Source organism: Cariama cristata, unplaced genomic scaffold, assembly GCF_000690535.1.
Source record: "Cariama cristata isolate BGI_N322 unplaced genomic scaffold, ASM69053v1 scaffold7559, whole genome shotgun sequence".
NCBI lineage: Eukaryota > Metazoa > Chordata > Aves > Cariamiformes > Cariamidae > Cariama > Cariama cristata.
Window position 1 is genome coordinate 36568 of NW_009637366.1, and position 23171 is coordinate 59738.

Here is a 23171-nt window from a genome sequence, read left to right on the forward strand (position 1 = left end):
GTCCCATCCTGCCACCCTCCCAAATCCTCTTGTAGGGACTGAACAGCAGCATATAATTTGCAGCAGCCACCTGATTTCAAGAACCTATCTACAGTTAACAGAAATTAGCACAAAATATATTGACTGATGGGATTATTTTAATGTTATAAAGACAAAAAAAGAGCAAACAAATTGGCCAAAGCTACGTGATGACTAATAACAAAGCCAGGTCTAGACAGCACAGGTTTGCTTTCAGTCCTATACTCAAGATCACCGTACTATATTGTTTCTTCATTTTGGTTAACGTTACTGTGGTGATACTAAGAGCATACACAGAAAGAAAGAAGAAATAATGAGGATTTCTGTTCTTTAAAGAGCAACAGCAGTGTCCACATGCAGACACATTTCAAAACCAGCACAAAATAAATACATGACAAAACTGTTGAAATAACTTATGCAAGGAACTGCACAAATATAAGCTATAACCCTTCTATCTTGCACTGATGATAAAGAAATTTCCTTTATTTTGTACAAAAAATAGAAAATCTATATTTAAAAATAATTTGTCAGCACTATTTAGACTTTTAAATTTATAACCATTATTTTTGAAGTGGCTAGCCATAAAACATTTTAAAGTTTAAAAAAATGCAGCAAAATGTCATAAACAAGTTCATACAAACACAATGAGGATATTTTTCAGGTAAATCCCAATAGCTAAAGATAATTAAAATGATGCTACAACTCATTTCAGTTGTATTTGATTAGGACATCATTCTACTACAGAATAAGCTTAATGAAAACTGTTTCTAGAAGTTTACTGAAATTACACATTCCCACATGTAGAGATAAAATTTGAGACTCTGTTGAATCAGAGAAGAAAAATAAAAATGTAACTATGATGGTGTCTATCCTATCTTTTCATATCAATTCTTTTCAAAGCAGTCTTGTCCTCCGAACTGACAACACAACAAAGAAGAAAAATATCAACTTCTTTCTGCAGCTCAGGATAGCCTTGGGAACACCTCATTATAGCAATAAGCTGCGCTGCTAGTGGGTCACACCGTATTCTAACATGGTCCTTTACTCTTCATCTTCATTTGTGCTGCAAACAAGAAGGAATGGGTTTGTCTCTGAAGACACCTCCAAGAAATTTCCCTTCCCAGTAGTATCTTTTGAAAATCTGTCAGGTTCAGATACACGGTTTTCTTCTTGTTTCTGTAAAATGCAGCTTGCAGTAGCCAATCCTTCAGGCTGTTCTGAAAGTCTAATTGCAGTATGCATTTGCTTTTCTAATTCTTCTATCAATTTTCCAGGAACAGATGTAGATTGCAAAGAAACCTTTGATTTTTCATCACTAACCTCAAACGTCAAAGTGTTTGTGCCCTGCCTTAATCCATTACAGTCAATAAGTGGAGCTGTCCTCTCCTCTTGAAGCGTGCCTTGTAAAGAATTTATTTTCCCATCTTCACTGGTTGAGGACTCTCGCTCATCTGAATCAGAGCCTTCTGTCTCAGATGATGAAGTACTGCTTGATTCTTCAGAGTCACTTGTCTCCGACTCAGATGAAGGCAGCTGTTGCTTGGAAACTGTGCCAGCAGCTTTTAACATGTTCTCTTCCTCTTGTACCAGCACTGCTGCTGCTTCCAGCTCTTCTAGTTCAAATCCTATGTGGGACTTAGCAAGTGTGGTTTTCTGCAAGGATTCAGAGAGCGCAGCCAACTTTTTTGACCTTTAACAAAGAACAAGATATATTATTGAACTTTACAAACAGAACTTTCCCATTTGATAAGGAGAACACAAGTCTTGGACGTTTCTACTCTTCGCTTGGTTTGCGAACAACTTTATTCTTCAATTATGATTGTCAAAGTAGATGTTACAGGGGAAAAAAATCAAAAGTATTCATAATTACTATTATTCTGGGTAACTTTTCGCACAAGGCTAGACAATATCCCACTGAAAGTCTTCGGTGACACTTTCAGAAAAGATACTGCTGCTTTGATGTTTCAGCAGTGCACAGTAAGGGAAAACGGATTTCAGAACAAACCTTTTCAGGATTGCTGTCTTTAGCAGTGAATTCTGCAGTATGTGGCTTGCTGGATTAAGTTCATATGCAGCAAAACCATTTGGTTTTACTACCCTCCTGTTAAATACAGATAAACTGACAGAACATAGCTGATCAGGTCCATCTCAGTGACATATTCTCCTCCTTTCACGGCTAGCTTGGCGGACCCATGACAGCAGGAGATGTTCAATACTCCGTCCGTAGACGTGCTTTACCTTTCACTTGTAACTCAGCTGCAATAATTCAACAGAAATATCAGGACCATTTAGACAAATGCCTCTAATAAAGCAGGCATGCTACACCAGCTTCAAATCTTCAGTACAACCATATCTATTTCCTCAAGTGTTTTGAAGTCAGCACATGCTTTACCAGCAAAGTGCATCATGGATTTAGAAACAGAGAGCACAAAAAGTAAGAGAGTGACTTGAAATGGGGTGGGTGGGGGGGACAACTCAGAGGGGAACACAGGTATAAAGTAACAAGCATACATCCTGTTTCTTGTTGTAGACTTTTGCCTCTGACTATCAATCAACTTTTCACCACTTCCTGCAACAGCAGGTCTACTATAAATCCCGCAGTAACTGACTGGGTTTCATTTCCTCTGCCAAACCTGCTAACCTGCAAGGCATGACACACTGACACTGGAGCAAGTAGCTGATAATGTAATACATGACTCCTGCGAGGCAAAAGTTAAAGTGCTTGTTCTCTCAGTTGAATGATTTTAAAGATCTTTATATTCTATTTCCCACGGGGCATAATTACTCAGTATAATATAGATGCTTCTTTTTTTTGTTTTTTTTCTCCTAAAGGAATTGTATTTAAAAGTGGGGGAAGGGAAATTTAATGCAGCTTCTTACACATTTTACAGAGACAGTGCAACTTTTATAAGCTGAACTCGGAACAAAACATACTGAACTTCCTTAGTTCAACCCATAGACTAGAAAACTAAGAAATAAGTGTTTCCCAGAAGTAACTGAAACAACAGAGAATTTATATTTCTAGGATTTTTAAATTTAAAGCTAAGAATTAAGTCACAACACTATCCCAGCAGTCTCCAATATAAACACAGGTACCAAATTTTAAAAAGTTGCTTACTTAACACTACTGTAATTTTTCCTTTTTGATGATGTATTTCCATTTTATTTTTGTCAAGAACTTTAATTTTCCTTGAAAAGTTATGGAGGATTTGAGAAGTTGCCAACCTAATTGGGAACAAAGAAAGCATTCTCCCTGCTCCGTAGGTAAAAAGAAAGAAAAAGAAGCCAAGTGATACACCAAAAGGTTCATGAAGCCTTGCAGGTAGGCGGTAACAGAATAACTGGCTTGCAGGGAAATCTGCTTCCTGAACACATTGGTGAGAAGCCTGTTTATACCCTGAGTCACAAGAGTTTATATCCCTTTCAGAAAGCATTTTGCTTTGCTTTTGAAACAGTCTCTTTCCTTCCTTCTAACTGTATGCATGTATGTGTGTGCATGTGCCCCCTTCCCCTGTGGGAGTTGTTAATAGTAATATGAAGGTACAATCCTTTTTCCTGTCCTGTTACCTGACTGCCCACAAGAATACGACGAGCTCCAAAAGCGAAATGTGCCTTGTGACAGAGAACACTGTTTTGTACCCATTTTATATGTAGTTCCTTTTAATTTCATTGACAGCCAGGAGCGACTAACTGTAGGCAAAACAATCTCCTCCGGTGATACATCTTCAGCTCCAGCTACCTCAGTCTCACCTACCTGCTCTATTACTGCCATTATAGATAGAAAAATCAATTTTGAAAGTCCTATTTGTCCTCACATCTCTTCTATTACGTCTGTCACTTTGTCTCCCAATCCTATATGTATTTTTTGGCTTTTCCCTATTTCTGCTGTTCTAATTTTTCATGCATAATTTTCCTGCTAGATACTCTCAGTCCTTGAAATCACTCCCTTAAAATCCTCTCCTCCTTTTTTACTATTCTCTTATAATGCAGTTAACATGTTAGATATCGAAACATGTCACATAACTGAATCAAGTATTAAGGAGATGTATGGCATTATGTACTTTCTGGCATTAATAAATACTTCACTGTGCTCCAGATTACTTAATGCCAAGTGTTATGGAGGAAAGTACACAGTGATATACTCATTTGACTCAACACACATTATGTTACTAAATTAGATGTGGTATTACTGACAGATAAAAAATGGCCTCTCTACAGCAGCAAGTGTTTGGCCACTCTACACACAAATGCATTTTTATTAATGAGTTCAAAGAGAACGAATTAAAAGGCTGGTGCCTGACAGCCACAGACAAACATCCATCCTATTGGACAACCGTAAAAATGCAAAAGGCATTCTTAGTCTAAAAAACCTTGGGTTAGTTCCGAGAGACCAAAATAATGACAATAACTGATTTCATAAAACAACTGTGGCTTCAAGTTGGACACTTAGTCCTTTTTCCTCAATAGTTTTGACAGAACTATTGAGAGAGGACATGCTTTTTATCTTTACAAAGGATTACAGGAAAAAAAGACATTGATTAAACAGACTGCTCTTCCTTTCTAACAATAACAGCACAAATAGATACCCTGCTTGGATGAGTAAATGCCTGCAAAAGGCCAACAATTCTATCTATCCTCTTAACCTCTGCAACTGCCTTACTTCAGCACTCTTATGTAGTGGTCCGATGGAGCAGTGTCATTGACACCACCACACACAAGGATGCAGCCCATGAACAACCGACCAGCACGTTTCAGGACAGGGGAAAGGGTGCAGACTTCATGCAGACCTCCATAACCTTCTTTTTCTCTGCACTATCAATGTCCAAAAAAATCACGCTAAGTCAACCACAATAGGAATCTTCTAACAAATCATTAAAAAACACCCTAGAAGATTATTTTTTTTCCTCCCCGCTCTTAGCCACGTCTGGTATTTGATTCAAACAGCATGAAAAAGTCTCTTTTCAGTTACTCAGATTTCTTAGTAGGCTAAATGTTTATCCCCAACTTTCACTCTGGTCATCAAGTGTCTTCCAGAAAAAAAAATGGACAGTCTACAGAGGTCGACATTTCAATATGAGAAACAAACTCAAAACTATCACACTCTTGACAAATTTATACATTACAGCAGGAAACTCCACTCCCCAACTTTCCAATCTTCTATTAAAAGAAAAAAAACCCAGCACTTGAAGAAGAACAGCTTTTTTTTTTTCCCCCCTCCCCCCATGCAAGGGACTAACAGAATTACAATTAGCTATCAGTCCATCTTGTTTAAGGCAATTATCTAATTTCAAGGAGAACTGAGTTTCAGGAGTGCATTTCACATCAGCCTTAAGAAAAGGTGGCAGCACTCCCTGGACAAAAAACCAAGGTAAAAAGCATAAAAATCAGAGCATGGAAATGCTTTCAACAGGAGACTGTGGGTCTCTGAGCTAATGATTTCCCTAGCTGAAAGATAAGCGACAATTCAGGAAACAAAAATGAGACACCAGAAATGAGATACTTAGAGACTTGCAGTAAACAGGTCCTGCTGTTTCCAAAATCTTTTGAGTAGTGTTTTAGAGATTAGACAGCAAATACTTTAATTTTTCAAGTATCATTAATGGAATCGCGTGATTACTTTAAGACATGCTCATTCGGTATGCACATTTGTGGTAATGATATCTTATTATTATGGTAATAGTGTTCTTACATAAACACACATAATAGGCTTTAAAGGTGCTACACATGATAATTATTAGTTATCAAGATGTCGGTTGCTTAAGGAAAATGTTTAATTACAGGTTATACTGATCAGATGCATGTTTTGTTTAACGTATAGCTCTGAGGAACAGGTAACAACAGAGGCATCTCAGGACTTGTCCATGTAGTCTGGAATTAAAATTTGAAGATAGAACTACTGCAATCCTTGTCTAGGCACAGGAGAGTTTCTCCATGTGCTAGAAGAAGAAAAGAATCTTGTTCCACAGATCTCAGATTATAAAAGAGTAAAACTGGGGTGAAAAGAACAAAGAATCAAAGGAGATTTAGCAAATAAAGGGAGATGGATAAAAACAAGATTAAAAAAAAAAAGAGGATTATGACAACAGGAGAGGGAAATCGTTACAGGTTTACAGCAAAGCCCACCTGTGGCAGCATGAAGAGACATGATGGTGATGGGGACCGACTGCAGTGCTGAGACACAAGCAGCAGCCAGGGTGGGAGGAGAGGAGGACACAACTTCTCCAGTTAAAGACTAATGCTCCTACGAGCTCCAGTTCTACCTTCTGTTCCAAGGAGGAAAGAGGGCACTAGGATCTGATGAATCAAGATAACTGTTATCTCCAGAACACAGAGCTCCAGATCTCACAGAAGACATAAATTAGGGATTTGATTGTTTCCAAGGAAGATTTAACATAAGCATGGAAGGAAAGACAAACAGCAACCTAGCCACAGAAAGTAAAAAATAAATGCAGGGCTTGGGGGATACATCCAGCCACAAAATCCTCTAATTTTTCCCAAATATTAAAATAAAAAGAAGTAATTATGCTTCTGTATACAATGTCCATCAGTCAGAAATAACACTACAAAGGAAAAGTTTTACAGAAAAAGTGTTAATGGGCCAGGCCTTTCCATCTGCCTGCTACTCGCCCTACATCAAATTCTTTTGCTTTAGCGATTTAGTTACATTAAAAAAAACAAAACAAACCACAACTCAAAGAGAAATTGAAAATATGAAAATTAGCATTCCGCTCCTTATTCCCTAAGATGGGTGGCACTGCATACTCAATCATGGCATGGGAGTTAACGTCAAAAACACTGTGCAGAGTATTTGCAAACATGGGAGTAAATCGTCAAATCGGCAGCACCAGCTTTCAAAGCAGGAGTCAGTACATTTCACTATGGAATGAAAAGTGGCACAAGCTCTAGCTTGCTTTTGTTTTTGTAAACAATGGAAGGATTATTTCTACTGCAAATGGCTTTGCATTTCACAGATGTAAACAAACATCCACTTTTCTGAAGTGCAGACTGTAAACTAGGTGTAAGACATGGCAAAATGCAACAGAATTTTCGTATTACCTACCCCAGCTCAATCACAAGTCGGTGTACAGTGCACAAGTGCTGTCACGGCAGATTGAGCTATTCTTCCCCAAGCACAACCCAAAAGCAACAAAGCATGGGAACCCCTATATCAAAAATATTGACAACAGCTTTCATTACCAGCCTGGTGTTTGAATGTGACCTAACTGGTCTTGGAATCAAGCTGGAACCTAACTAATCTTGGAACCAACTAAAGTCTTATTATATTATCTCGTTCAAACGTGGTTAGGGCCTATTAACTGTGTTACAATGGCAATCAGTCCTGCATGCTAGCAGTGCTATAACTTGGCTCTACAGGGCTGACGAGCCCTGTTTTAAGTGTAAACCACTTTACATTAATTATCTTTAAGCCCTACAGGCAAGATAAACAAGTCCCAAAGAAACAGTAGATACTCCAAGTGCAGGCGTGCCTTTGCAGGTTCCGCCAAATACGAAAACGGGCCTGTCTCACTGCCAAGCACTCATCCCCTGGTAGGCCTACAATTCCTTCAGATGCATTCAAATACAAACTAGCAGCATGCTGTGCCAGTCAGCAGGCTGACAAATGTAAAAAGGGCAGTTATTAAACTTATCTCCACTCAGCAGGAGCTTCGGACGCATAGGATCCATCTAACAGCAAAGCTGTTGCATTAAGCAAAGGTTTTCCTGTCTGCTGGATCACAAGGTATTCCCAACTGCCTTAATTTTATACATTTACTGTATGAGAAGCTACCAAGTTTAAGGAGAAAGCATCAGTCTATTTTAAACTACCTTTCTCAACAAGGCCTAGCAAAACTCAGGCTTATGAAAGTTTCATGGACACCCTCTTTGTGAGATAAAACAGATAACAAGCATTACAACCAGCCAAGAGTATAATCACTTTAAATGTGTTCCAAATTACATACCTGGCAGCATTGCTTACAATTTCCCACAATAATTCTTTTAGCTAAAGGCATCGTAACTATTAAGACAATTCTAGAGTTAATATTATCTCAGGCATCACCAGATATCATCCCAAAGTAAAGCCCCAGCAGTTCAGGTACAGAGGATGTGTAAATTTAGTATCTGCAAGACATTGAAGTGTCAGTTAAACTATAAGGGATAATGAAATTTTCTGCCTTGTCACAAGACAGGTTGAGAACAGGCTGCAACAGGATGCGACCGATGTTTCTGCATGGACTGCCACTGGTGAACAAAAGGGCACCTGCAAAAGGGCCAGACTCTCCAGATCCTTCAGATCATCTTCTTTTTGCCCTGCCCAGAGTGGTTCTTGCTGGATTCCATCTGTTGCTGTCTTCCAGCCCAAGCCTTATCTGTCCAGACACAAGGGGTACGAAGAGACACTGTTTAATGTTCAGTCCCTTGATAATGCCAATACTAACTTCGCACAGGAACTCTGTCATGATCTTGATGAAAATTCATATCCCAATGGCCGTGAGTCTACTGCTTAAGCTCTCTTGAAGCAGAAGGCTCAACAGGTTACAGCCAAACATGAATTCAAAAGATAAGAAAGTAAGCTCATACAAGAATGACACAGCTGACAAAGCATCCAACTATCTTTACATACACTCGAGAAGAAAATAAATTGTTCTTCAATCTAAAATTCAGATGTCAGCTTCCACCTAGTCCTGCACAGCTGCTTGAGCAACCAAACTTGTGATCTTTGGGGAAAATCTCTTGAAGCTGATAATTGATCTCACCCTGTTAGGCAGCACCGTAAGCCACTGGAACAGCATATTCTGACATCCAGGGGTGGAGGATAAAGTGGGAGAGAGACACATACTTCTGAATTACTGCAACGTAACTTAAACTTCAGGGCTTTAGACCAACAGTAGCATGCTTCCTTCAGAAAGGCAACTAACAAAGTCAAACATCCCTCCACACTTGACATACAATTTCAAACAGCTCGAGAGAAAAAAAAATAATAAAATGATTGCATTCTTATGATACAGAATTGAAAGACTATTTGATTTTAATAAAATATTCACGACATGAAAGAGTTGAAGTTTGATCAACCCCAACTGGTAAAACATAGACACAATGATGATGATGGCGTTGAACGCAAAAGCAGACTTCATTAACGTAGAAACATCTGAAGTCAACATGCACAAAAAAGCATAAATGGGCAAACAATGAGATTAGATAACAAAAAAAATCCTCCAGTTCAGGGAAAGAATCCTTACAAATGGCATTTAGCTGCAGTAATAAGAAACTCATCACACTAAACACATCATCCATTTGCCGAAACTACTCTTTAAAAGTCACGGGTTACAAAAGAACATGAGCCTCAGAATCTGCCTGGAGATAAGAGACTAAGACTCAATTACACCTTTTAGCATGTGTTTTATATGAGATGCCGTATTTCACCAGTTTTTATTTCACTTTCAAGGTTATTCCTAATGAGTGCTTCAAGTTATACACTAGTCAATGACCTCCAGCCATAGTGAAATAGTTTTGAAAAAGCAAGCTCAGAATCAGTGAATAAAAATTCTTCAAAATAAATTCTGCAAGAAATCCATAGCAGAAAGCCCATAGTCTTGGTAAATGTTAACAGATAGTAACAACCCCTTTGCCTATCTGTACACACTGTTATATTAGAGACTATGACAATGAGTCTAACTTTACACTGGTTTTATTGCAAAGTACCTTATACACGCCCTTACCCCAATTCCTCACAAGCTTGGGGAAACTATGCACAGATTGCATTTCATCCAGCTCTGGGAACACAACTATTCTCTGCAGTGAAACATGGCTAAAACTTAACAAAGCGTAACAATACTACCATGAAGTTTAAGGCATGAAGTGGAAAAGAAAATATATACAGCACCTGAACTACAGGGTAACCCTTCCATGGAAACAAAAGGCCCTCATTCAGAAGAACGCAGATAATATTTTTTTATACTTGCGCCATGCACAGAAAATACCATAGGTTCCTAATGAACAGAAAAGTCTAAAACCTATTTTACATCTTTTGTCAAAAATGGCACCTCTATGCACAAAATTCCTTATTGCATCAGTTAAACAGAAAAATCAATATGCAACATCTGCTAAATCACTTTCCAGCCTTTATTAGCTGGTTAGCTCATCATAACCCTAACTGCCTTATGAGATCTGAAAGAATCACAGAATAGGTAGTACAATTAACAGCCAGCGAGATAAACACAAACAGCACCACTCAACAGTTTCATGAGCTTAGTTTATTATACATTTTTAAAGTAAGAGGTAGAGCCAATAAATAACTCCATTAAAATCTCATTAGCTCTGATCAATGAGTACAGAAGATAATACAAGAACAAAGCTAAATTTAACATGTTAGCAAAGGAGAAACAGGACCATTTTCTTCAGGACTCAGGCAGCCAAAGCAGGGTGACCAGCAGGTCAAGAGAGGGGATTCTGCCCTCTGCTCCGCTCTGGTGAGACCCCCCTGCAGTACTGCCTTCAGCTCTGGGGTCCTCAGCACAAGGAGGACGTGGACCTGTTGGAGAGAGTCCAGAGGAGGCCACGGAGATGATCCGAGAGCTGGAGCACCTCTGCTGTGAGGACAGGCTGAGAGTTGGGGTTGTTCAGCCTGGAGAAGAGAAGGCTCCGGGCAGACCTTAGAGCAGCCTTCCCATACCTAAAGGGGCCGACAAGAGAGCTGGGGAGGGACTTTTGACAAGGGCCTGGAGTGATAGGACAAGGGGCAATGGCTTTACACTGGAAGAGGGAAGATTTAGATGAGATAAGAAGAAGAAATTCTTCCCAGTGAGGGTGGTGAGGCGCTGGCATAGGTTGCCCAGAGAAGCTGTGGATGCCCCATCCCTGGAAGTGTTCAAGGCCAGGTTGGATGGGGCTGTGAGCAACCTGGTCTGGTGGGAGGGGTCCCTGCCCATGGCAGGGGAGTGGAACTGAGTGATCTTTAAGGGCCCTTCCAACCACACCACTCTGATTCTACGAAATTGACCTAAACTTTAACTCATCTTCTACATTATCTGCAGCAAAAGACAGACAGGTGAATGTAAACACAACAGAAATAACGCAACATTTCTTCCCATGGTTTAGTACTAGATTAACCACTGTCTTCATAGGAAAGAAACAAACCACCTCCACAACACAGCAGTAAAGACTGCTTAATTTCTACACTTTCTTAGGAAAAGCTAGCTCCTAAAATAAAACGTGCTCAAGCTATTCAAGGTATTTTATGCAACTGCAGGTTAGAATTCATTCTTTCCATTTCTCAAAGGGATGGATTCTGATTTTTAGCCTAAATAACTTAGGTTTACATAGTCATACTGTCCATGTCTCTACTAACTGTTAATTATTCCCTTTCCATCAACTCTTGGAAACACCAGGCAACTTCAATCAAATTTAAGAGCAACTAGGGTTTAAAAAAAAAATAATCTTTAAATTCCTACATATTTCATGAAAATAAGCAGAGGTATAAATAACGACCATCATGAGAAAACGCTGGCAGAACACAGCTATCGCGTACTGGCTTGGTAGGAGGCCACAGCACGCACATACCAACCAGCTGATCAGTGCTAAGACCAGCTACTGCATAAGCTGCCTCTTGCCTGGTGGAGGTGTCAAAGGATGTGGTGACAAGACCAGGGCACAAGGCCTGGGTTTATAGGAAGTGTATAGAATCTTCCCCCCCTCCTTGTAGACATCAGACAAAGCAGAGACTGGAAAAGCATTCACTGCACACCAGATCTTTACTTTAAATATAGGGAAACCACACTATAAAAAAGGGAGCACTGGGTTCAAAAAGAAGTCTGGAAAATAGATCTCCCTGTAAGCAAGATGCCACCACTTTAAATTGACAGGATTAGAAGAGCAGAAATCCAGCATAAGAAAGACTACTTTTGACAAGAGAGAGCCACCACTTATCTTCAGGTGACAGAAAGTTGTCCTGCACCATAAAGCAATGGCTGATGTGGAAGAATCCAATGGGCTTAAGGGGAACATAAAATGCTTTCATCTTGAAATTCTGGCTTTCAAAGGGCTTTACATGAATTCTGAAACGAAGAGTGATATACTTACACTGCAATCCAACTTGCAGTCTTGTAAACATGAACTGCTATCTACATAGCTTAAATGATTACAGTTTGTTAACCATAAGTCAAACATAAATTGAAACGATGGTGCTATGCTTTAAGTGACTTCTTTTATGTTAATAAGTCTGAATATTTCAAGTAATTTTCCCTCCATATTTATCCTGAAATTCCACTGTGCTTCTTTCATAATGAATCTAAATACTGCATGAGCTGAACTTCACATTTATAAATATTTTAAAAAAAGATGAAGCTTTCCAATATAACATCTTACTTCCATTACTTGGTCTTTTTGATAAGTTGAAACCAAACATATCACGGATTATAAAGGAAATCAAGTACAGCTTACTTATGGAGATGATACTATGAAAATATTCGTAAGAGAAAACAGAATTAATATTGGACTATAAAAAGCAACTGAACAGTATTTATGTTTTAAGAATACTTTAACTGAGCTTAGAAGCAGCTCAGTGTTGCCAAAATAGCTTTACTAAGTTGCAACCAGTCCAAACATCTAACAATGGCACAGATTCCAAAGTTATATATGATAAATACAAACAATGAAAGATGAATAGACAACTCACCACAAAACAGATGCAGAGAAAGGAACAGATTTTATAATGTAAGTATTGGCTGCATTACAGAAATGGAATGGTGACAATTGTTCTACATTAGCCCCATCTCCCTCAAATTTCTTAACTGCCATTACCTAGAACTTGGTCTTCACCATCACTGCTGGTGATCTAAGAGACAGCACCCCTAACACCGTACATTGCACAATTTGTATTGCAATGTGGGAATGAAAGGTACTCGCACAAAGCAGTTCAGAAGATGTGAATTTTAGTTTAAGGATAATGCTAATAAAGTCACTTATTACAAAAATAATAACAATGACAATGGACAGGTTTAAAGGCACAATTAAAAACACTTTTCTCCAACATGATCCTACCCCTTTACAATGGAATTTATCCACCAAACAACAAAATTCCTAGTGAGGGCGATCAGTTTTAACTCTGACACTGCTCCATCGCTTCTGACTGACACCTCTAACACCTGAAGGGAAATAGCTTTCCCATTCACAGTCCATTCTCAACTCACACAATCTAAACATAAAAAGACACCAAATCAGAGCATCTTGCAAATTCCTGGCAGGAAAGCACATTTTTGCACGGGCCTAAACTGAACAGCCTCCTCCCATCTTCTCCCCTCCGCACCCTGTTGTGTTTGTAGGGCACCTAGCATCAGATGCTCTAGAGCATGATCATGTATCTTATGAAAAATAATAATTAATAACAATAATACCACCACACCCCACTGAATTGGCTGCAGATCTAGCTTCCTGATCGCGACAGGGAAACTTGCAGGCCATGCATCCAGCTTCACGTAGCTGGCCCGCTCTGCCCACTTCTTGCAAGAAGGAATGCCCTGGGGAATAGCGGGGAGCAGGCGTTAGGCCACAGACTAAATTGTCATCTCATTCAACGTTTTCTTCTCTTTCATTCTACCCCTGTTCTGTCTTGAGATTTATGGAGCAATCACTGCAAGGTGCAGGTGGAAGAGACCAAGCCAGGTACTGACAAGGTTGGAATCAGAACAGGAAGGCATTATCAGCCTGCAGATCGGCTTCCCACTTTGATCACAGCTGTACACTCCACCTGCTCAGAAAGGCAACAACTACACAAGCTCATCCTTCCCCTAGTCGACACAGAAGAGGAGCCAGCTGAGATGTGCTGACTGGAAAAACATGACACAGATCACTGACCCTTCTGTAGGCAGATAGGAACTGCCTCCCAACAACTTTGGAAAATCAAAGCAGTAGCCTGAGGGGGAAAAAATAGGGCTTTCTTCTTTGCCTTCTCTACCCACAGCAAGGTGCATTCAGACACAGCCTGAAGGAATATGAGCTATAGAAAAGTGATGGAATAAATAGGAAAGAAAACAACAGAGGAAAGGAGAGGAAAAACATCAAAGGAAACTGCAGCTAGCAGCCGGGAGGAGAGATTAAATCCCTTGTTAAAAAACTGTGTTTTACAGGGCTTGCTAAAACACATATAAAGGGGAATTTCTGGTATTATATCCACCTGTCTATCACCTTTTTCAGCCTTCAGGGCAAACAGTGTTTCACTTTAAGCCTCTTAAGTCAGTATATTACATTACTTGGGTATTGTTATTTACAAAGCGCTCTATGTGCAGCTACTGCTTTACAGACAATCGAAGTGACAGCTCAGGCCTTAAATAAGATGCAACATTTAATGAGAGGCATGGCAGCTCAAGATGACAGTAAACAAGAAGAAACTGTATTAAAAACATGCATCAAAACAGTGAAAGAGGAGACATCTAATGTGCTTGCAAATTATTAGTTACTATTTTTAAATCAAAGAACTGAGATCTAAGGATTAAGAGCCGATGACTTGGGATCAAAATAAATAAATCTGGGTTCTCTACCAAATTCAGGCACTAACAGTCAAAATACTCTTTGATAAACTGGTAAACCCTTATCTAAATTTTAGGGAAAATGATAGCATTTCCTCTCGTAAGCCTAGAAAAGGCTGGTTTAGTAGCATAACAAATTGCACAGAATCTCAAATACTTTCTGCACCAGACCCACAGCTAGTGTTTGAACCACGAGGTATTTTTTTGAGCTATGCTATCTTGATGGAAACAAGGAAGACAGTACAGAATTACCCAACCACCTAGGGAGAAGGAGCCAAGTCATGATTACTCTTCACTAGGAAAATATGAAAACTTATTGCTGTCTGAATTTTTCTGTCCTGTTCAACTAGATAGATTTTATTTGTAATTTTTTTTGTTATACTACACAACGGCCAAAACCCAAAATCTCTGCCTGCAAGTTATGATGCAACAAGTCCAAATCAACTTTTAACTTTCTTACCAATGAACTACTGAGTTTACTCAGTCTCTTGCCATAACATAGGTCATTCAGACATGTACATTCACGAAAACTTTTTCCCCTATTTCTCTCCATTTTTCAACCTCTTTTTAAATAGACACTAGAATTAGTCTGTGTTTTAGCACAGTCTCACAAATGATGCATTCTAAGGTCATGCCACTTCCTTCCCCTAAATGATACTAGTCTGCTTCTTCAGCTGAAGATTGCACTCACCTTCTTACCTCCTGAGAGATAAATAGGTGCTCAGGTTCAAACTGTTCTCAAGCATGACCCAACCTATTTTTCTGGAGCTGCTGCCCTCCACGGTCTTATATTCTGCAATCCATAACTATGATCTATAATCTTTTATTGTGAATGTGCCATATTATACTTGATTGTAGTAAAATGCACGTTGTACAAATAAGCACGTATTGCCAGCCCGTGCAATTCATTTTGTACCTTTAAATAAGTAACATTTAATGTCACCAAAAATTTTTATCTAAAAAGACATATACTGTATTTTCTTACAGATTGTTGAAGATACTGGACAGTACTCAGACAAAAACTCTGAAAACAATGGAAGAACCTAACTTTATAAAGCAACAAAAACTATTTGTCTTTTCCCAGAATTTTTTTTTTTTCCGTTTTCCAATATTTCCTAGAACACTGACATATTAGTAACTCCTACAGTTGGTGGTATGTAAACTGAAATATGCATAAAATGAACCTCAAAGAGCCTGCAAAAGCCCTTTTGAATTGGCCACTCCCATTATTGGTAAAAGCTTGAAAACCAGCTGGCACATCTGAAAGTTAATACACCACTACAGGCCACCAAAGAAGTGAATGAAAAGCAAACCTAACGCAGCATGATTACTCAAAGTAGTAAGCAAATGTAGTGCTGCATGCTGAACTAGCTGCCAGCAGTAGTAATGCCAGCTTGTAAAGCCTGCTAAGAAGGAATTACAATAACTGGGTATTGTAGCCATGAGCTACTACAGCAAGTCATCACAGGACAATAAAGGTGAAGCCTATGTAACCAGGTAAAACACAGCTTTCTGACTGTGTTCATGGGAAAGGTGTGATCACAAGCAGCACCAAGATTTTTTGGTTTCTCTCTTCTACCTATATGGCTCTTTTTAAGCTGAAACAGCAAAGCAAAAATCTCCAAAATGCAACAAGTTGTTTTGTTTTGCAGAGGGTGAGGGGGCAGAGAATTAAATAGCATCAGTGTATCCACAATGACAATACCATTAAAGAAGTATAGTGAAAAACAAAAGCCTCTAACCACAAGATAGATCAAATAAGGGATTTTGCGATGGTGGCAATGGGGTTGTTACACTATCTGATAAATAACATAACTGGCTACATCAGAATATACGCTAAAAGCATATGCTAATGGCAAGGCTGCTTTCAAAGCAGCAACGTGAAAGCAATTTGGTTTTTCTCTTCACCATCTACTTTGAATACAGGAGGATTTATGAAACCTGAAATGACCACAGCCTTCACTAAACTAAGGTTAACATGGGCAGCAATGAAGGTAGGTAAAGTAAAACCTAAACTACGGCCAGAAGCATAGTACAGTTGACCGTGAAACTGTAATGCACATAAAATACAATATTATGAGGTGTATTCTTCCTAAGGTCTTAACTGTATGAAGTGCTTTAAACATGCTGTACAAATCAGTTTAGGCCCACAGAGCCAAGAAGCAAGATTTTCATCCAGAATATATTATTGCTTATGCCTTTGTTCTTCTGAATCATGGCTGCCGAATCCAAGAGGTTAACAGCTGAAAATTAGCATATTCCTCTAACATTTGAGAATGCTTTAAAGCACTGATTAAATTTTCTTATCTGTTAATACATTCCCTTCTCCCCTCATTACAGATCAAAAATTTAATAAACTAACATGTCAGTAGTATACCCTTTGAAAATCTTTCAGGTTAGTTTTATTCCTGAATCCTCCTGTCTGAACTTAGTATTTTCATAGTAGAGGTGCACAGTCAACAAGCATCACTCTGTTCACCCTTTATTTAGCAGTACAGTCCTGAGTTTCAGATGCTGCAGCTGAGTCATTTCTAGTAACATGGCAATGCCACAAAGAGCAGATAGGACTTCATGAACATCAACCCTACAAGCAGCAAAAAAGCAATAACCAAAAGATTTTTAAAAGCCTGTTTTTTCCTCTATTCAAGTATTTTGAGCTTTACAAAACACTAAACCACTAAAGAAAACAAAAATGCCAAGAAGAAACAGCTGCAAAAATGGCACAATCAAAATAGTTTCTACCTACTTTGAAACACTTTTCAAAGTTTTCCAGAACTTCGCAAATAATAACTGGGTCAAATTTCCTAAGTTTGCAGATGGATTACCAATTTCACAAGTAATTTTAACATACAATTGGAATGTATGCTAACATTCTATTTACATTAATCTAAACATCATAGTATTTGACTACCCCCCCCCCCCCAAAAGATTCGGGCTCCTTAGTGCCTTTGCAACATCAGGCCTTAACACTTCAAGCCCACATTACACTATATTGATTAAAAGAGTAATTCAGCAAACCTGGGGAAAAGAAAAGAGGGCCTGAACAATCACAGTCAATCTCATCACCTCAATGACATGCTGTGAATGTAATTAATCCTACATTTATTTAGAGAACTTCACACCCTACACAAAGCAGCAACTCCCTGCTGGCTTCAGACTAGGTAATTATGTTGTAACGAGGACCAGGTTTCGATTATAACAAAGAGATTAAAAGGAAAACAGACCTATAAAGCTAGCCTATCTTCTAGTGTATGTCTCACCTGCAAATCAAGAGAAGCAAATATAAATTGCTTAGGTGTATCTGACTTAGCTTTAATTTAGTTAGCTCCAATAAAGATAGTAGCTTCTATAGAGACTGTACAAATGCCACCAGGAATCCTGGTTTTTACTTTAAAGCAAATAGTCTATGCTTGAACTGGCACATTACACTTACTGTCGCCAAAATTAGCAAGATTACATTTGTCTTTGGTTGCAGAGCACATACACTTACACATGAAGGTGTGACTACAGAGCACACGTACATTAAAGCAGCCTATATACTAGCATAACAAATCAAGTTGCAGATACAGTTCCACAGGACACACTGAGGCAATTTAACAGCTCACCTCTCAACATACTGATCTCCTCTACTGCATGAGTTGAAGCTACTACAATACATAACACAAACAATGATTTCATAATTTTTTTTTTGCAATAGAATAGATCATGAATAAAAGGTGAGATGGTAAGTTGAAAAGTAGAAAAATAGGATAAGGAAAAATGTAATGCAAATTACATGGAGTCAAACATCTTATTCTCCTGCATTCCTCATACCCATAAAACTTTGAGAAGTATGCAACTATACAACTGTGCGTAAGTAAGTGTACTAACCCCTGGAAAACTGCCAGGAACACCAACAGCTTCACCTCCATTTCAAGAACACAGAAAATACACATTTACTGATACTAAAGTGGTACAGGTTTAAAACTAAACATGTATTTAAACGTTAGGTAAAAATATTTTAAATCAGTACAGGCTCAATTGTTCTCTTACGTAGGGATGCAGAACAGTATGCACTTAACTGCCTGCCAGGACAGGGACTCATAGGAAGTCATCCAGCCTTCCACCTAGCCACTCATGTTCTGGCCAGCAGGCATCAGACGGCCACGCTATCCGAAGGCACATATGTACAATGCTGGACAACAAAAAGCAGCGTGAATAGAGACTGGCACAAAGAGGAATACAAAACACCAAAGAAAGACATCAGGCTACACAAAGGAACCTCAGCACAGCAAAAGTCAGCGGGTAAACTACTCTGACTTCTATACGGACACAACTCCTATGGGGTCACAGATACTTAACTCCCCTCCGGTAGAAGGGAAAAAGCTCTCCTGCAACAAATCCACACCCAGATTCCCCTGGTCTTAGCAGCCCATATTGCAGCTGTCAGACAACCAGGGGTTTCCCCAAAGCTCCTTCTCCTCTCTCTCATCTCCTTCTGCTCAAAGGAAGGTGTGAAAGATGGAGAAAAGCTCAGACTTTTATAATACAAATTCAGTTGTAACTTCACCTTGGTGAGGCTGCCATATGTATCGTAGTGGTTTGTAAAAATCTCTGACCTAAAGAAAAAAAGCATGCAAACCAGACAATTTAAATTTGATTTTATTATGGAAATGAAAGTAATAACAGAAGTGACAGCAGGGTGGATGATAAGCTCACTTAGCAGAGGGATCAAATGAAGTGATGACATGTCATTATGACCTCAGGGGTTAAAGATGCAATTTTCCATCTGGCTGCATCTGGCTTTTCAACATAAATGTTGACACCACCTGCCGAGACTTACTACAAGCTGCCTCCATAGGTCTTTGTCTAGCTTTTGTTACCCAGGTTAACATTGACTTTTCCCTCTTTTTTGGTAAGTTTTGCTGAGCAACATGCTCCCTTTCTTCAAAACCTAATGAACACTTAAAAGGATTTTACATGCCACTTTACACAATAGATCAAATTATTAATAGTAACTTCACACGCAGCTCAAAGAGAGATACTAGAAACCTAGAGAGCAGGTAAAACTAGCTTTAAGATTGCAAATAGGAAGAGGAAATTTTAGCTACGCTTGCTAGTATCTTGCATTGTCTAAGACTTTGAGGAATCTACTTTTCCTTTAGTAACAGGTACCTGAATGAAATAATTTTTCTGAGAAAAAAAAATCCTTAGAATTACAGAACCAGCTCATACTCACCACACCCAATTGACTATTAGCCACTTGCATGTGTTTTATTCAGCAGCTTAAACATTTCCAATGCCAGATACATTGTGCTTAAAATAAATCACCTTTTGCCAGCTCAGTGACACATTCACTTACTCATCTAATTTAGTCACAGCCAAACTATGATCTCAAACCAAATTTGTAATCAGCTATTGACGCACTGTTGGCTATAGGGTTTTTTGTTTCCACATTGAGTATTTAAAAGCCAGTACTTACCAGTGGTGTTCCTCTCCTGGAGGCGTAATCTGAAATAGGATTGTATGCTTGATACATCCATTACATTTTTGCCTGTGCCAAACTTTTTTTCTAAACCTACAGCTCCCAGACTTTTATCTGCCAGTAGAGGTGAGCTAAAAAGCTTGCTTCCAGCTGTTTTTAAAGTGTTCAAAAAGAACCTACAGTCTGTTTTAACTGTTTAAACAAAGAGGACCCAACCTCCACTACGACCTGGTTACATACCAGGGCAAGAGGGGAAGAAAAGAAAAACTCTCCACAGATTTTGAGAACACCCTGGGACTACAGCTATGAAAAGAGAGGAGGAAATGGAGACAAAGTTAATGAAGCTTGCATGGAGCAAAGAACAGCCAAAAAAACAAAACAGAGAAAGTATCCAGACTGATCAGACATGCAAATAACTTCATTGAAAGACCACCACAAAAATACCTATAAACACCTTCCCCTCCCAAAACTCTTTCACCACAAAGGCAATGACCAGAGGGATGTCATACCCTTCTTCCCCTGGAATGGAAGATGTACCACCCTCCTCTCCAGATGCCTTACTCACCTTGGGGAGCTGGGAACTCTTGTCCTTAACAAATAAGTTGCCACCCATTTCTCTATCTGTTAAGGTATTTTGTGAATGACAAGTGAACTCTGCTGTTCCCCTCAACATAAAGGAAAAAACCAAAGTGTTCCTGTTCACTTCACACATGCTTCACTGCTAAACTGAACAGGAATGACTTAAGCATATGCTTAAATGCTTTCCTGATTCAGACCCTAAAAATAGGAATGGTTTCTGCAGTTCCTCTTTCTCTTGCTCTCCTGATGACAGACAACTATTGTGCCATGTCATTATGACAATAAGATAGCTTAATTGCCCTCTTTCCAGAAGCTGTCAGTTCTGCTTAACTGGTACATAATGTATGCGTCTGGGAGTAAATGTGTTAATACATCAGGCACTTATATCTACCATACATTTTCTTCTGCTGTATTTAAAGAAAGCCTTGGTTTTTATGACTGAGTTGCTAGACATTATATTCATTGATACGGGCAGCAGTGATATTACTGTCATATGACTCATTTCTTTGTGAAGGATGCATGAAATAACTTTCTCCTTCTTCATTTACCGTACTTTTCCAACTCAACTTCAACCTGAACATGAATTTCCCCATACCTGTATTTAAGGTGTGGTCGAAACAGGCCTCCTCAAAAATGACAGCGTATAATGAACTCGCTGTTCCTGTAACTAATCACGATTGATGAATCAAAATGTTTGGAAACACCTCTAGCTCCTTTAGAATATTTTATGCATTGTTGCCTATAGGAACATAGTCATTGAAAACATACAGAGAAGAGTAAGAATCAACAGTATCTACAACATGTAACAACCAGCCACGAACTGAAGGCCTTTAATTCTCTAAGAAGTACTGGTAAGGTCACACCTAAATACACAGCCTATGCAAGCAGGCTCAATTCTCTTTCGTATTCCCCTTTCTGATCACAATTACTACCAAGTTCCCTCTATATCCCCTCACTGCTTCTTGTGTCTTGTGCACTTAAGAAGTTATTTTTTCTCCCAGTCTCTCGTTAATTGTGAACTGGAATGCAAAGACTATTTTTAACCACTGTTTTATGAGGCTATATGTTGCCGCATTAAAAAATATGACAATGGCATTTTTTGTGTTTATATTAGTAATGCCTTCCTTTTCAGAGAAATATTACTTGCAACTCACAGGCGTACTTTTGTGGGCCTTCAGCAAAGGCTGTGAAAACATAAAAAGGGAAGGAGAAAAAACAAAAGCTGTATGAAACATAGAATAGATCTGACAAGAACAATATAAAGCTTAGTAAGATTTGAACATGCAGCTTGCTTTGTTCATTTAATCCATTTCTCACTGTTTTCTCACCAATACTGTTGTTTTTGAACCATTAAAGCATGCTGATACTTCTAACCAGTCTGGGTGCAAAGTTCCCAAGATTCTGGAAATAAGAAAAGCCATGCTTTGAATTAAAAGAACACGGGTGAGACACAGAAGTGCTGAAGTGTAGGGACTTTGGAAGCGGCAGAGTCACTGTTTCCTCTCAAGTGAAGTGGAAGCCAAAGCACATCGCCAGGGAGAGTGAGCTGGCAAGCAACTACCGGGGCAGGAGTACCCAGCGTACAGAGATTTGTGACACTTATTCTGGTGTTAATAACTCATCGGTACAACTGCTACAGTCCATAAATCAACTGCTCCATACAGATGTAAACGGTCTGCTTGTGTGTCTGACCAGAATTGGAAGTTGTGAATTCTACTGGAAGTTACAAATTCAGTCCTGAACTAGGAGTTGTTTCCAACCTTTTTCCTAATATTACATAGGTGCAATATAAACATTTTTCTTCCTAAGAAGGATCACAAGAGAATGAAAATTCCCCAGAAGCTGTTTCCCCCTGCCCAACACCATTAATATATTAAAGAAAATTCACATTTTTATTTGAAATGCAATCCTTCCCTCCCTTCTCCAATGATGTCACTACATAAAAAAATGCACTGAATGTCTTCACTCATGTAGTCAGAATAGCTGGGTAGCCAAGGCTACTAAATGACAAAGACTGATCACATTTCCATGTATAGGAGATAGCATTTTTTTGATTTTACTGATACTTGTTCATAGATGAAGTATCCTAAAAACATTTCCCACATCAGTAACTACTAAAGAACTTACTTGGTTTTCTGAATCCAGATGCAATAGTCTGTAATGAAGAGATCATTAAGGATGTAGGCAGGGTCATTTTCCATAAAAATCTTGTGAATGTCCAGCAGACACTTCAAAACTGCAGCTTTTCCTGGAAATAGATTTTTATTTTTGCAATCCACTAGATACCATGACAGATAAGCTTTACCATCTTCTCACCTTTGAGGCTTTAATAACCATGCTCTCTACAACCACCTTGTAACTTTGATTCACAGTCTCAGAACAGCAGTAATGTGCCTATGTCCTTCAGTATCCACATCTACATGGATGTGGAGCCTTTGAATTCAGTAGGAATCTCTGCAAGACTAAAGCCTCAAGGCACAGTCATGCATGTAATTCTCTACAGCTGAAAAAGCCCCCTCCCCCAGCTTTTCCACTTCTCTGAGCTGTGCTGGCCCAAACTTTAGCAGAGTCATACAGTGCACCATATA

At 39.0% G+C, this 23171-nt stretch overlaps 1 protein-coding gene across 1 annotated transcript in view; it reads right to left on the minus strand.

The window, feature by feature from the left end:
• Positions 1-1059: 1059 nt before the first annotated feature.
• The window catches only part of SHQ1 (SHQ1, H/ACA ribonucleoprotein assembly factor), a 51665-nt gene continuing 29553 nt past the window's right edge, over positions 1060-23171 (minus strand). Inside the window, exons 10-11 of the mRNA XM_009708300.1 lie at positions 22711-22831; positions 1060-1708 (exon numbers count right to left, since the gene is read on the minus strand). Of these exons, the coding sequence (XP_009706602.1) occupies positions 1060-1708; positions 22711-22831 (770 nt within the window). The remainder of the gene's footprint in view (positions 1709-22710; positions 22832-23171) is intronic.